The sequence below is a fragment of the Sorex araneus genome, chromosome 11 (assembly GCF_027595985.1).
Source record: "Sorex araneus isolate mSorAra2 chromosome 11, mSorAra2.pri, whole genome shotgun sequence".
Taxonomy (NCBI): domain Eukaryota; kingdom Metazoa; phylum Chordata; class Mammalia; order Eulipotyphla; family Soricidae; genus Sorex; species Sorex araneus.
The window spans coordinates 55,301,317-55,317,632 of record NC_073312.1 but is presented as its reverse complement, the minus strand read 5'-3'; the positions used below and the strand labels follow the sequence as shown (position 1 = coordinate 55,317,632).

The following is a 16,316-nucleotide window of genomic DNA, read 5'->3' as shown; positions in this document are numbered from 1 at the left end:
CTCTTTGGGAAGTTCATGGATATAATGTAAAGCCAGATCCAGACATTGAGGGCAAGCAAAGGCCAGAGAGGAAGACTTCCCACTCCAGCTTGGTAGGTGACAGTTTAAAGAGCAAAGTATATTATTGAAAAGTTTTCTGTGGTGTATATGCAGTGCTGGAATAACTTGATGTAGGAGCACCAGAGGCAGTGCACTTTTGAGTCTTTCTATGTTATTAGAAATTTGCAAGTTGCAGCTCATAACAGTCATCCCCTACACATTAGCATTCCAGACATAATTAGCTTTACTATATACCTATGTCTCTAAATCTCTCACGGAAATAACTGTGAGGAATTTAGGATTTCATGTATTTGCTTGACTTGTGACTGATTCAACATTTTGTTGCTCAAGCTAAGACTTGGAGAGGTCTTAAAGATAAAGGTGGTCTCGGTGAGTATCTGCTCACCCCCGAACCTCAAGAGAAATGGAGGACCCAGATGGTTTCCTGTTCAGATTGATAGGATACCCTGCCAGTCCCACAACATGACCAGGAAGCCACACCCAACTTCACTTGATCATCTTATCCCGGGCATAAACCCCCACTACCTTGAATCTTGGGTGAGCCATAGAACTTATGTTGGGACAGATATAACTCTCAGTTCAGAAAATATGTGAATGTGACCTCATTCTAAAGAAACTGGGTTCATTACCTTCCTGGAGGAAATAAATCAAGAGGTTAAATTATAATTTAAGGCTGCTTTATTTCTTTTCTTTGGTAAACGTGATTGTGCTTTTATAGAAAGTTTATTTTAAAATATTAAGGCTTTGACTCTCAGAACAAAGTTGAATAAAATATATCAGAAGAGAATATATATATAATGCTTTCAGCAATATAAAGTTTTAAAATAGGTATAACTTGTCAGTGCTGTTAAAAATCAGGAGAGAGTCTTTGATGGGAAGCTGAATATATCTGAAAGCTCATAGAGGACATTTTGGGCTGAATGTGATGTTTGACTTTTTTATACAACTATAGTGAATGTGTCTATTGTCTGTCTTTTTCTCTCTTTCTCTCCATATATATATATATATATATATATATATATGTGTGTGTGTGTGTGTGTGTGTGTGTGTGTATTCTACTTATTCTATTCTATATACATTATGTTCTATACTATGTTTTATATACTCTATTCTGTGTGTGTGTGTGTGTGTGTCCAGATGCTAAAGAATAGTACTTTCAAGTCTAGAAGCTAGTACGTGGTTAAGGTGCCTGGTCTGACACTGCATGGTGTTCCCGAGCATCACCAGGTGAATCCCTGGAAGTTCCTGAGAATAGCCAGGGTAGAGAGTATAATACCTAGCCCTGTGATAACGGAGAGTCAGTGCAGTCTCCAACCTTAACATTGAACTGCTGGCCCCAGTTGGGTGACAATCACCAGGAGTGACCTCCAGTCAAGGACCCAGTCCCTCACCATCACTTGTGAATTCCTTTTGACACATGAACAGAATGTATTTTTTAAATGGTTGTTATAACCATGTTGACATTTAACAGAAAGCTATCAAAAGAAAGCCTTGTATTATTATTTAACAAGAATATTATTTAACTAAATAAATAATAGTGCTGGAGCGATAGCACAGTGGTAGGGCGTTCGCCTTGCACACGGTCAACCTGTGTTCGATTCCTTTGCCCCTCTCGGAGAGCCCGACAAGCTACAAGAGTATCCCACCTGCACGGCACAGCCTGACAATCTACCCATGGCATATTCTCTATGCCAAAAACAGTAACAATAAGTTTCACAATGAGAGATGTTACTGGGGCCCACTCAAGCAAATTGATGGGCAACAGGATGACAGTGACAGTAACAAATAAATAATATTTGAACTAAATCCCTGGTCCCTATCAACTAATGATGATATGAATACAATATATTAGATGGGTTTTATCATGTCTCATGTCAACAGAAATTTCTTATAATACAACTTAAAATTGTTTACCAGTAAAGTACTTGGAATTGGAATGGTAGAAAAAAATCTTCACAAACCTCAACAAGCTATATATTTTATATTTAATTGATATTTTAATTTTAGACATTACTACTTTATTATATGGTTCTTTTTACCAATCATTTATTATTAAATATTGTATATGAAGTACTTGTGAGTTGCCATTCCAATAATACTTTCAGTGGCAATGACAAATCTAACATGTTACTAGAGACTATTATAATGGACAGAGTAGAGTTAGATTTGTCATTGTCATTGAAAGTATTATTGGATAGTATTAATTTATATAAATAAAAATATATTTTCCTGAGAATTTTTACTTAGTTAAAGCAGCAGGTATATCTTTTTTAAAATATTCTAAATGATAAGGAACTTTTAAATGTTACAGGAACAAATCTTATAATACAGTATGATGAAAACAAAATATGAAAGTCTTTTCTAACAGTTCAAATTGTAATATGGCATTCGTCAGAATCTCTTTATGCAGCTCTAGGAATTTGAATTAAATGCTCTGAACTTCAGTTTATAATCATTTGAGATATGGTAGTGTACTTTTTAAAATTAGGAAAGAGGAAATTAAATAGTAATCAATAGTGATGCCTATTATATAAGACAGTAATACATGACAACCAATGTCATAATTATACCTTTTTAGATCATAGTACAGAGTAGAACCTTTACAAAATGCAATCAGAACATTTGATGCCTTGCCTCAAATCTGTTAGTGATCATGTCTTTTGCATTAAAATTCAATGGCCATTATTATTATTGTAATAGGAGCCAGTCAGCCCAGTGGACAAAAAAATCTGTGAATCTGTATAAGAGTATTCAGAAAAATTGGCTTTTTAGAAGGTTTTAGTCTGTCATTATACAAGTAATTTCATGCTTACAAAGATTATTTTTTTTAAAAAATGTCCTTTTTATTCTTAAATATAACCTATTTTTTATTTTACCTTCTAGGCTACCGATAAGGATACTGGAAATTACAGTGCCATGGCATACAGACTCATAATACCACCGATCAAAGAGGGAAAAGAAGGATTTGTGGTAGAAACATATACAGGACTTATCAAAACTGCCATGCTCTTCCATAATATGAGGAGATCCTACTTCAAGTTTCAAGTAATAGCAACTGATGACTATGGGAAGGGACTAAGTGGCAAAGCAGATGTACTTGTAAGTAATTTCTATTTTTTAATCAGATAAAAGGGAAATTTACAATAGTAGATATGGGCAGTGTTTTAACTCAAAACTTTCTTTTTCTATTGTCTTCACTACACCTGGTGGTGCTAGTGGGGATAGGGCCCCTTCCACTAGGCCAAGAGGGTCATGCTCAGTGGTACATCTGGGAGGCCAGAAATGCTGAAGATAAAAACCAGGACCTCACGTATGAAAGGAATGTGCTTTCCACTTGAGTCACGTGCTCTCTACTTGGGCATATCTCTGATTCTCAAATGTTTTGAGAGGATGTGAGGGACACACATGCCTGGAGTGATCAGGGTTTACTCCTGGCTCTGTGATCAGGAATCACTCCTGAGGGGCTCAAGGGACCATATGGGGTGCCAGAGATCTAACTTGGTTGGCCATGTGCAAGGCAAGTGACCTACCTACTGTACTATTTCTTCAGCCCCTGAGTCTCAAACTTTTAAATTTATTTGAAATAAAGCTACCGAGACTATCCCGCCCGCACAGCAGATACTGGCAAGTTACCTGTGGTGTATTCAATATGCCAAAAACAGTAACAATAAGTCTCACAATGAGAGACGTTACCGGTGCCCACTCGAGCAAATCAATGAGCAATGGGATGACAGTGACAGTGACAGTGAATACATTTTATAAAACTTAGGTATATAATTTTAAGGTGATTAATTGCTATAGGAGAGATAATAAAATATAATTTTTATGATTATATCCTAGAATTTTAGAAGGACGTTATAACATGGTTCAGGATTGTGATAACATTATAAACATTGAATTTCTATTAGTGTGAAGATCTAGTTATAAACTTGAGTTGGGTGGAGTTACTTAAAATTTTAAAATGCTTTGGTGAATTGTGTTGCCATAATAAACATCATGCAATTTTGATTTCTGTGTAAAAAACTTTCAAAACTTTTGTAGTGAAGTAAACAAAGGGAATTGGGAGGTAAATTTATCATAATAAATATGATTCTATCTACCAAAATCTTCCTTAATGGAATAGGAAAGTTTTTACTAAGTCATTATATTATTAAGTATCATCATTAATTCTAACAGTGTAACATCAGATCCCAGTAATAAGAATTTTCATTGTTAAGTGGAAGGTTTCACTTTACTGAACCTATTCAACATAGTATTTATTCTGGGTGGTTCATAATATAAAGCTACCAGCATATAGCTGACAGTAAAGGGCTGAAGAAGGGCCAAACCATTTTGAATATTGGGAGATGCGCTTGCCAAGAAGGAGGCAGAGAATCTGGGCCCTTAGCAATGATCCTTAGAAGTTCTCTCTGAAGGAAGAAGGCATTAATGACCATTGGAGTTTTGTCTAGAGAGCATAATATTTTGACCCAGGGATTCTCCAAATTAATGCTCTATTTCAAGTTTGTGTTATCAGAACCATCTGCTGAGAACCATCTGTTAAGTGAATTTAAGTGAGAGCAACTCACAATCTGTTTTTTTTTAATTCTTGTTTGTCTTTTTATTTTTGCCCTGATTCTTTGAATCATTTTCAAAATCAAGTGTGTCCTTTTTTTTTAATTCAATTTTTTTTTTATTGAGTCACCATGTGGAAAGTTACAAAGTTTTCAGGTTTAAATCTCAGTTATACAATGCTCAAATACCCATCCCTTCACCAGTGCACATATACCACCACCAAGAATCCCAGTATAGCTCCACCCCGAACCCCCACACCCCTAACCCCCCCACACCCCAGCCCCCCCACCCTTAGCCCCCCTGCCTGTGTAACTAATAAATTTCACTTTGCTTTCACTTTGATTGCATTCAATATTTCAACAAAACTCACTATTATTGTTTGGAGAGTCTCTCCCCTAAAGTCAGACATGCTGAAAAGGAAGCATTAGATAATTTGTTTTCCATTGCTGAGGATGAAGAGGTATGAGGTCGAATGACCACACTTAGCGCTTTCTCGGTTTTGGGTTTCTGTATTTTAGTAACTAAGTCCAGAGAGATATCTGCCAGAAGTTGCATCATTGCCAACTTGTACTTCTCAGTTACATTATATTCCACATATGAGTGCAATCTTTCTATGTCTGTCTCTTTCTTTCTGACTCATTTCACTCAACATGATACTTTCCATGTTGATCCATTTATATGCAAATTTCATGACTTCATGTTTTCTGACGGCTACATAGTATTCCATTGTGTAGATGTACCAGGGTTTCTTTAACCAGTCATCTGTTTGGGGGCACTCTGGTTTTTTCCAGATTCTGGCTATTGTAAACAGTGCTGCAATGAACATAGAAATATATATGCCATCTCTACTATACCTTTTTGCCTCTCCGGGATATATTCCCAGGAGTGGTATTGCTGGGTCAAATGGAAGCTCAATTTCTAATTTTTTGAGAATCGTCCATATTGTTTTCCAAAAGGGCTGAACCAGTCGGCATTCCCACCAGCAGTGAAGAAGAGTCCCTTTCTCCCCGAATATCCACGCCAACACCGGTTGTTTTTGTTTTTTGGGATGTGGGCCAGTCTCTGTGGTGTGAGATGATATCTCATGGTTGTTTTGATCTGCATTTCCCTGATGATTAGTGATGTGGAACATTTTCTCATGTGCCTCTGAGCCATTCAGATTTCTTCTTTAGGAAAGTTTCTGTTCATTTCATCACCGCATTTTTTGATCGGGTTGGCAGTTTTCTTCTTATGGAGTTCAACCAGTGCATTGTATAGCCTTGTTATCAACCCTTTATCGGATGGGTACTGCGTAAATATCCTTTCCCATTCTGTAGATTGTCTTTGTACTTTGATCACTGTCTTCTCTTGAGGTGCAGAAGCTTCTTAGTTTGAGATAGTCCCATTTATTTATCTCTGTTTTCACTTGCTTGGCCAGTGGCGTGTCAGCTTTGAAGATACTTTTGGCTTCAATGTCGTGGAGGGTTTTGCCGACCTTGTCTTCAATGTACCTTAGGGATTCTGGTCTGATGTTGAGGTCCTTAATCCATTTTGATCTGACTTTTGTACATGGTGATAGGTGGAGGTCTAAGCCCATTTTTTTTGCATGTAGCTGTCCAGTTTTGCCAGTACAATTTGTTAAACATGCTTTCCTTGCTCCACTTTGCCTTTTTTGCTCCCTTATCAAAAATTAGATGGTCATATATTTCGGGGGGATGTGTCAGAGTATTCGACCCTGTTCCATTGGTCCGTCGAATGTGTCCTTTAGATTGATGAACTATTCTTATTTTTTGACCCAATCTTTGACTAATTTGGTCTGTGTTTTCTCAATAGCATCTACCTTTGTATGAGCCAGGGTCATTACATTGACAATGCACAAGACAGTACATTTATTTTAAGAAATTTCTACCCACTGGGAAGCATAGTTATCTATGCTCTTAGGAAGAATTTAGTAGAATATAAGAAAAGTGAAAATTAGTAGCATTATCACTTAAAAATGTATCACTCAAGCACTGAATGTCTTTTGTCTTTATTTTTTTATTTCATTGAAACTTTTTTTCTCAGTATCAATTTAAATTTGTTAAACAAGTTTAATTTTCAAGTCTATACAAATCAGATGATCAGATAATTTTATTCTTAATGAAAAAGACTTATCTCCACTAATATGGGGGGTATGAAGACCAAAATATTCTCATTCAGTATAACTCAATTTCAGTAGCATAAAGTTCACACAAAGCTAAGAGATTTTAGATATAGAAGATACTAAGGTTGATGTATATTTTTTATCAAATTAAATTGTATAAATATGATATGCAATAATTTTTCATTAGATTTTCTGTTAAAATGCAAGCAATGGTGCTTTAAACTGTCATACACTAAATATTTAAATTTAAATTTAATATTTAAAACTAATTTGAAGTATCCTAAAACAATGAAAATATAACTACATGGATTATATTTGTAATACATGTATATGCAAGGCCTACTTTCAGAGATTAGATAGGCACTATAAGTAATTGTGTGAAAATTTAAAAGTATATATTCAAAGTTATATAAAATGGGCCTGTAGAGATTATACAGCACATAGGGTGTTTGCTTGCATACAGTCAACCTGGGTTTGATCCAGAACCCCACATGTTCTCCCAAGCCCAACCAGGACTAAGCCCTAAAAAACAGACAGGAATAAGCTCTGAGAGCTTCCAGGTGTAGCCCCCAAATTAAAATCAATGAAATTATACAATTTTTTAATAATTATTTAAATAGTTAATAACCATATATAATAGATATGGATGTATACTAGAAAGCTTTCTTAAAGTTTTATATTTTTAATAAAATCAGAAATCTTTCCAGAAAATAGAACAATATGGAGAGCATTCTGATTAGAACATGGTGTGTAGGTAGGAGCCTTAGTACAGCAGGAAGGCTCTTTGCCTTGCCAGTGCTGATCTGGGTTTGATCCCCAGTTCCCCTTATAGTATACCAAGCCAGTAGGTGTGATGCCTGGGCACAGAACCAGTGAGCCTAGGTGTGACTCTTTCCCCTTCAAAAAATATCATGTAAGCTTAAAAGAGCAATGCCTAAGTGGTGGTGCTGGGGGTGGGGGTGCAATGGTTATTCCCACTCATATTCATATCTGAAGGTGCTCAGCAATACCCACCATGTCTAGAGGCAATGCAACACTAGGGATTGAACTGGGAGCCTTACATGTGTTTAGGTAACATGTACTCCAACATTTGAACCATCTCCCTAGCCCTAGAGATATCTTAGAGTTTTGTTTGTTTGCTTGTTTGTTTTGCTTATTTGCTTTTGTGTAGAGGGTAAAAATGTAGCAAAACCAAGAATGAAGAGATAGATGAGAGATCTGAATAAGTAATAGTCAACTTGTATGAATGACGAGGAAAGCGAATTGGAGATGAGACTATGAATGGATATTTATGATGCATATAAAATCTGTATGCATATTAAAAATATTGAGAAGTAGGGAAGATAATCGAGAGAATAAGTTGCTTGCCTTATATACAACGGATTCAGGTTAAATACTAGGGGAAAAAGAAATTAGTCACTTGAGCATTGCCAGTAATGGCCCAGTAACCAACTAAAATGAACAAGCAATGATATATTGACCTTTTTTTCTGAAAAGAAATGGGAAGACATTGAAGTATTTTGTTACAATAAGGAAATATTTTTTTAGATAAAGACATGTTTCTTAATTCTATAGATCCTAAGTCCATTTGCTCTGCTGCTACTTCTTTAAAAAATTGAACTCAACATAAAAAAATTATCATCCTGTGCAACAGTCTATTTCTACTCCTCAGTTCTAGAATGTTGCTACAGCTTTTCTCCCTTTTATTTTGTGTGTTCTCTGTTCTTGCTACACTCACAATAGTAATAAGGAAACAGCTTTGTGGACAGTTAACTAGATTCTACCTCTGTCTGTTTCTGATTACCAATTATCATTTAATCTTTTCTCAACACAAAATTCCCATCCAGTATAGAGCTCTGCATCTCAGGCATTTTATTGTTATGTGCTGTCTTCTTCTTCTAGTCTAGAGGGAACTACTGGCAGCCGGGTGATTTGATTAACATGGTCATAAATTATATACACGGAAGAAGAAACCAGATATCTAATAGAAACTCCAATTTGAAGAGGGCAAGAAGAGTAGATAAATAGCAGTCACTACTAACCACCAAACGTGAAAATGTTTGATTTATATAATTCAAACTGGTATATATAATTCAGAACTGGTAGTTCACCAGTCCTGAGGATGGGGAATTTTCTTGATTAGCTTATTCTTTCTGTCACATAGGAAAAAGCTTGTTTATTTTCTGTAACTGCTGATTTTTTTTAGTAGGATGCTTTGCAATTTTTTCTTTGTTCACATATAACATAACATTTGGGTGCCCTCTGTGGTGATTCTCCTGAAATCTGCTTCTGTAATATTTCAAATTGGTATGAGTACTAACTTAGCAAGAAATGCATACTTATAAAAATTGGCTAATTTAGGAAGCTAAGGATTTCCAGTAACAGAAAAAAGTAGATGTGTGTAAGGGACAGAAAAACAGGACAGAAATTATGGCAACCCAACACTATGAAACAAAAGCAAAAATCAGAAATAATCATCACTACATACTTTCTTTCAATTCTCAGTATTCTGTTCATGTTTGTTATGGTTCCCACTACCTGTAACCAAAGCCAATTTACAGAGCTCATCTTTGGCTCAGAAAGTCCCCAGAGGTACTTGACAAATATCTGGGGATGATATATGTCTTTGTTGAGAAAAAAATTTCCTAATTATTGCTATTTGCTCTAGCCAAGCCCTCTCTACTTTATTTTCAACCTTGCCTGGTCCAGTGTTGAGAGAGAATTAAATTTAAAAAATTGGGAGGAAGGAAGGGAGGGAGGGAAGTAGGAAGGAATGATGAAGGAAGGAAGGAAGGAAGAAAGGAAGGAAGGAAGGAAGGAAGGAAGGAAGGAAGGAAGGAAGGAAGGAAGGAAGGAAGGAAGGAAGGAAGGAAGGAAGGAGGGAAGGAAGGAAGGAAGGAAGGAAGGAAGGAGGGAAGGAAGGAAGAGAGGAAGGGAGGGAGGGAGGGAGGGAGAAAAACAAAAGGGAGTAATGAAGGGAGAGAAGAGAAATAAGAGCAGTCTTCACAAGTCTCCTGTACATGGTTCTAAATAATTTTGCCATTTATTTTGCAACTAAAAACAAAAATATAAATCCTTTCCTTACGTGATATCTTTTTCTAAACCAATAAAAAATAAGAAACTTACATAAAACTACTATAGCCATATTTATATAATGAAGTGTGATATTTTAAAAAAATCTCAATCAAGATTCTTCTATGTGGGGCTGGATCGATAGCACACAGGGTAGGGGATTTGCCTTGCACACGGCCGACGCGGGTTCGATTCCCAGCATCCCATATTGTCCCCCAGCACCGCCAGGAGTAATTCCTGAGTACAGAGCCAGGAGGAACCCCTGTGCACTGCTGGGTGTGACCCAAAAAGCAAAAAAAAAAAATTCTTCTATGTGTTCAAGGAAAACTTCAACATTTGCTCCACCCACATTTATAAATTCGGGCTACAAGACTTGGATTGCCAAAAACTGTTTGCTTACAAGTGGTAGTCAGACAGACCTCTGGCTTAATACAATCTGTAATATGAATTGTTAGGCTCAAAAACGATTTGAAATTTTTACAATAGCATTACATACTTTTATTTTTTTCTTGAATAATGAAACCTGAAATTATTTTCCTAAATCTCAGTGCTTACTAGAGATTTAGCTAGCTTCTACTATGTCTAATTTTTTTCTGATTTATCATATTCATGATTTTGTCAATGAATCTTTTTTTATTTTACTTACATTATCTGATTTGTACCCCAAAGCATTTGAAGAAATGATCCCTACTATGGTATTTATAGCATATATATACATATATAATTCATATGTGTGTATATCCATATGCATAAATGTATATATACGTGAATTTTTACATATATATACATGTGAATATATATACATGTGAATTTTTCTCCAGCTTCAAATTATATTTGTACACATGGTGCTGAATGTATCTAATCCAGAGTATTATATAGGCAGACAATCTGAGTTTAATTGTGACCAAGAACATTTTTATTTATTTACTCTTTAAAAAATTAGAAAAATAACAGCTACCTGGTTGGAGTTGTCATAATTAAATGAATAAAAACTATATGGTGCTGAGAAAAAGAAATCATCCATAACATGAAAGAATTGTTTTCTTCCATTTAAAATATATGAACACAGACGTAATTTAATATATTTGATAGATAAGAATGTTTTATAAAGACCATTGGATTCATAAATAGCTGTCAGCTTTGCTCATATCAGCCCCATATGTAAGTTGGTGTATATATTTACATATAGAGTATATGTGATGATCTCTTGAAATAAATCAGACTAGCCATCTATCAGTATCTTTGTCACAATGAGCAATTTATCAAAAATCACAAGACCTAAAGTAACTTTGTTGTATTTTCAATCACAAAACTAACACTATGATGTATTTTTCAAAAATAAAGTTTATGACAAAATAAAATATGTTTCGTTAATAATGAATAACTAAGAAAGAAAGAAAATAAACCCAACACAGTTGGAATTACTTAGGATTAAGTAATTTTTGGGTAAGCAACAAATAGTCAATTGTACCTAATCTAAGTCTAATCTAAGTCAGAGATTTTGCTATGACAACAAAATGCATGTGAAACCACTGTATGTGTGCAAAATGAAGGAGAAATCCATATGTTAATGTTTGATTACAGAAATATTACTGAGCAAAATCTAAATATTTTATCATTTTATTTCATTTTTTAGGTCTCTGTGGTCAATCAGCTGGATATGCAAGTCATTGTTTCTAATGTGCCTCCTACTCTAGTGGAAAAAAAGATAGAAGATCTTACAGAGTAAAGAATTTTTTTATTTTTATATTTATTTTATATTTAATATTTATTTACTTATGTTTTAATATGACTACAACTTTAACAAAACACTAAATAAAAATTTAACTTTCTTTTCCTTAAGTAAGCAACTCACTTGAATTAAGTAAAGATTCTGAGAGCACCTTCAATTAGAAATGAAAATTAAGTGTGAAAAAAGCCATTATCTGCAATGTTCTGCCTGATACATCAACAATATTTCCTGACACTCTGTAAATGAAATATGTCACAACATTCATTTTATATTTATATTTTGCCTTTTGTTCAGAAGCATGAATCACAAAGACTTACATCATAAGAGTATTGGGAGAATGAGTATGTCAGTACAGTAAAAATTCAATAATAATTATATATCTTATATAATTTTATTTTTAATAGTAAAGATTGTAAATGTGATTAGTGCTCTAACGTCAGTAGAGAAAGACAAGGAAATATCAGAATTTTTATACATTCTTCTCAAAGAACAGAATTGAACCTGTTTTCTCTTGCAAACTTTGTGGTGAACTAAACAATGAAGGGAAAATTATTTAATTTTGATTTCTCTCACTTATACAAATAAGTAATTGAGAAAAAAACAGCTGTCACATTTTATTTTCTGTGTGTGAAAAAATATGTTGTCACCCAAAAGGAGAGAGAACAAAGGGGAATGCCCTGCCACAGAGGCAGGGTGGGGTGGTGGGGGATGGGGTGGGGGTGGGAGAGGGATACTGAATCATTGGTGGAGGTGAATGGGCACTGGTGGAGGGATGGGTAAATGATCACTGTATGAGTAAAATGCAAGCACAAAAATTTATAAGTTTGTAACTGTACATCACAGTGATTCTCTAATATTTTCCTTAAATTAAAAATTTTAAAAATTTTTTTAAAATTTAAAAAAAAGAAAAAATATGTTGTCAATCATAAATTGGAGCCTGTCTACTATGAAGCTAATGCAGTAAGTCTCTACACTTTATTTTTAATAATGAAATGTATGTCTGAAACTAATTGAAAATGTGTGTAAAGATAACTGGAAAAAGAGATATTATGTGTTAGTTTTATATTAAATGGCAATATGACTTGCAAGAAATTTTAGTTAGAGCAAATATATTTGACTGGACATTTTCATAATACAAATTTCTATCAAACAGTACCATAAATAACTACAGCTTTAAACCGAATGCAAAATATGTGATCAATTGAATTACAGAGTCTGGTAGGACCAATTAGACTCTAACGAGAATAATTAGACAGATGTTCATATCATGGGAGGATTAGAAAAAATGACTTGTACTTCAGTACAGTCGGACTTTAAAATAAAATATGCATACGACTACTTCTGATGTGCTTGAATTTGTATGCAAAGGGGAATTTATTGGAAGACTGTTGGGAGCTAACATTTTCAATACAAGTATGACAGACAAACTGGAGAATAATAAGGAATAAGGATAGCTTTAGAAGCACGGGAAGAAGAACCACATGGATAATAGGTAGATATGCAATTTCAGTGCAGTGGAATGTTGACCTTTCTCTACATAAGTACTAGCTGTCTTAAATACTGTCTCTGATTCCAAATCAAAATTATAGAGAACCTGTATTGATCTGAGTCACAAATAGTTCATGGATATTGTCATGGGTAGTGGTAGTTTTACTGTGAAGTGGTAGAAAAAAATCATGTATTTAAGTCCTTTTAGACACTAATATTGAAGTTATAGCAAATTTTGCAAATGAAATCAGGGTGTTATCAGAGAATTAACAGAAACGCTTTATAGTTTTTAAACAAAAATATCTACAGATCCATTAGTATTTTTAAAAGCATTTGTACCTCTTTAATCAGTTTGTCTTTTGTGGAACTGATGAACTTAATCAAAATTTTATTATATACAGACACCTCAATTCCAACAGTTTTTTGTTCATAATGAAAATAAATGACCATAAAAGCATTGTTGTTTCCAGGTGCTAACTGAGCTGACAGACTCTACATAGGATGATATTGCACCACCAAAATGAGGAGTGGGGTGACTTTTTAACTTTTCGTATTTAATGCTGGATATTTTGGAAATAAATGTTTAGAGTATGCAATTTTAATTACAGATTTCAGATCAAAATTCAGGCATATTTACTTAGAGAAAATCATCTTACACTTCTGGAAATTTTAAGATCTTTGGGTTATGTCATAATGAACATAGGAAATCAAGTAAATGGAATAGTGATTACTCTTTTGTTTCATGGATAGTGTACCATTGGGCTAGGCATGTGGTTTAATGGTGGGGCACATGTGACCCGCATTGAATTGTGAGTTGACTGTGACAATTCATTCATGACAATTCATTTGGAGACCTATTTAAGGAGAATAAATAGGTACAAAAATATCTTCCTACATCTGCCTCAAATGAAAACGAAAAATTTTCCTTTTCTTTAAAAGGATAATTCTAGGAAGGATTAAAGAAACTAATGCAATGAAATTAAGATTATTTTATGAATAGAAAAAAACCCTTAAGGGATCTATCAGCAAAGATTAGACAGAAAATAAATTTTATAAAATAAGAAAATAAAGATGGGTAAACAACGCTAAAATAACTAGGTTTGGAAACCTAAGCAATTGTTCAGTACATCAGAAAATGGTTTACTTTTATGTAAGCTTTTATATAGCCATTCAGGAAGATCTGTATGCTCCCTGGCTAAGGGTGGGTTAAAGTCAGTGAATTAGATTAAAGAGAGAAACATAATAGTGAACAATAATTTGCTCTGACTGATCAGCTGTGACAAAAAGTTCAATAAATTACTTCAGAGGTTAAAACTAGGAACTTGAAGATATGACTTACTTTTTATAGATAGCTAAGGAGTATTTCTGAGTATTTAAGACTTAGCTTATCAGAGAAATGATGATTCTCTGTAATAAATAGTTTGGTGAAACATAAAAGCTTAAAAACGTTTTCTAACTGTATGTTATCTTAATGCTATACCAGATGATATCATTACTATTTTCTGAGAACACAGGTCTTAGTTAAATTCAAAAGTCCAGTCTAGAAGAGCTCGTGTCTAAATATAGATTGTATATTTCAAGAACATAAGTAATAAATGCACCTTCTTATGTATACATTTGTGTGCAGACTTTATGATTCTATTGTATATTTATGGGTTTTATATAAGGTATTAAACTATTTGGCATGAACCCTGAGCACAGAGGCAGGAGTACGTCCTGAACACCACTGGTTGTCTTCCAGAAAGAAAGAAATCAGAGAAAGAATAATGGAACAAAAATCAAATTTAAAAGTGAAGGAAAAAGCCTAGAAATGGAAAATAAGTTACTCTTTTTTAAAAATCATCTACACCTAGAGATATCACGGCAGAGCCTGGCAAGCTACCCATGGCATATTCGATATGCCAAAAACAGTACCAAGTCACAGTGGAGACGTTACTAGAAGCCGCTTGAGTAAATCAATGAACAGCAGGACAACAGAGCTAGATTGCTACAGACAGTGCCTAGAGATACACTTCAAGGAAGATAATTGTCACTGTCACTGTCATCCCGTTGCTCATCGATTTGTTCGAGCAGGCACCAGTAACATCTCTCATTGAGAGACTCATTGTTACTGTTTTTGGCATATCGAATACACACAGGTAGCTTGCCAGGCTCTGCCTTGCGGGGCTCGCGATACTCTCGGTAGCTTGCTGGGCTCTCCAAGAGGGGCAGAGGAATCGAACAAGGGTTGGCCACGTGAAAGACGAACGCCCAACCGCTGTGCTATCATTTTAAATTTTTTATTATATGCTTAATGTTTTTCTTTATTAAATATCTGTAGAAATTTGCCTACTTTTAAATGAACAAATACCAGGGCTGGACTAACGTAGTAAAACCAAAAGTTAATACAGAAATTTTTCCAATTATAATGTAGATCATTTGTGTTTTTAAGAATATGTATGAATCTTGATTTGTGATACATAATTATGCATCATGTTAATACCATAATAGAAGTAAATTATATGAGTTACTTATGGCTAACAATTGGACTAGAGCCATAGCACAGCGGGTAGGGCATTTGCCTTGCATGCAGACGACCCAGGTTCGATTCCTCCATCCCTCTTGAAGAGCCCGGCAAGCTACTGAGAGTATCCTGCCTGCATGGCAGAGCCTGGCAAGCTACCCTTGGTGTATTTGATATGCCAAAACCAGTGAAAACAAGTCTCACAATGGAGACGTTACTGGTGCCCACTTGAGCAAATTGAAGAACAATGGGACTACAGTGCTATAGTGCATGGCTAACAATTAAGGACTGTGTTGTATCTTTTTATTATTACTGAATAGACTGCTATTCAATGAATTATTTATCTCCTTAAGACATTCATTTTTAAGGAACTAACTAGTTTTCCAAACTAATACTTTAGACTATTCTAAAACAAGTGATGAATAATTCTTTCAAATACAAGGTAAATTACATTACCTCAATGTTTAAAATCTGGCAATGGATGCTTATTTTATTAAAAAATGTTTTATTCTAGCCACTGACTTCTGCACTATGGCTTTTGCACAAGCAGGGAGCAATTTTATTTTTCTGGACTATATCAGGAACACTTGGAATCTTTGAGGAAGGCACTTTGCAGGCAAAGCATTCCAGTGACTCATGCAAACCCAGAGGATGTTCACAAATTTAGCAGGATCCATGACTTTTACTTGCAAAATATGTAGTTAATGTAATGAAAAAGATATGTTCTATAAAATTTATTAGGCATGGATATGATGATAAGTCATATTTATTAAATAAAATAGCGA

At 34.6% G+C, this 16,316-nt stretch overlaps 1 protein-coding gene across 1 annotated transcript in view; it reads left to right on the top strand.

Moving 5' to 3' along the window:
* Positions 1 to 16,316, top strand: part of PCDH15 (protocadherin related 15) — a 1,456,321-nt gene that overhangs the window by 1,394,131 nt on the left and 45,874 nt on the right. Inside the window, exons 29-30 of the mRNA XM_055118856.1 lie at positions 2,944 to 3,159; positions 11,445 to 11,533. Of these exons, the coding sequence (XP_054974831.1) occupies positions 2,944 to 3,159; positions 11,445 to 11,533 (305 nt within the window). The remainder of the gene's footprint in view (positions 1 to 2,943; positions 3,160 to 11,444; positions 11,534 to 16,316) is intronic.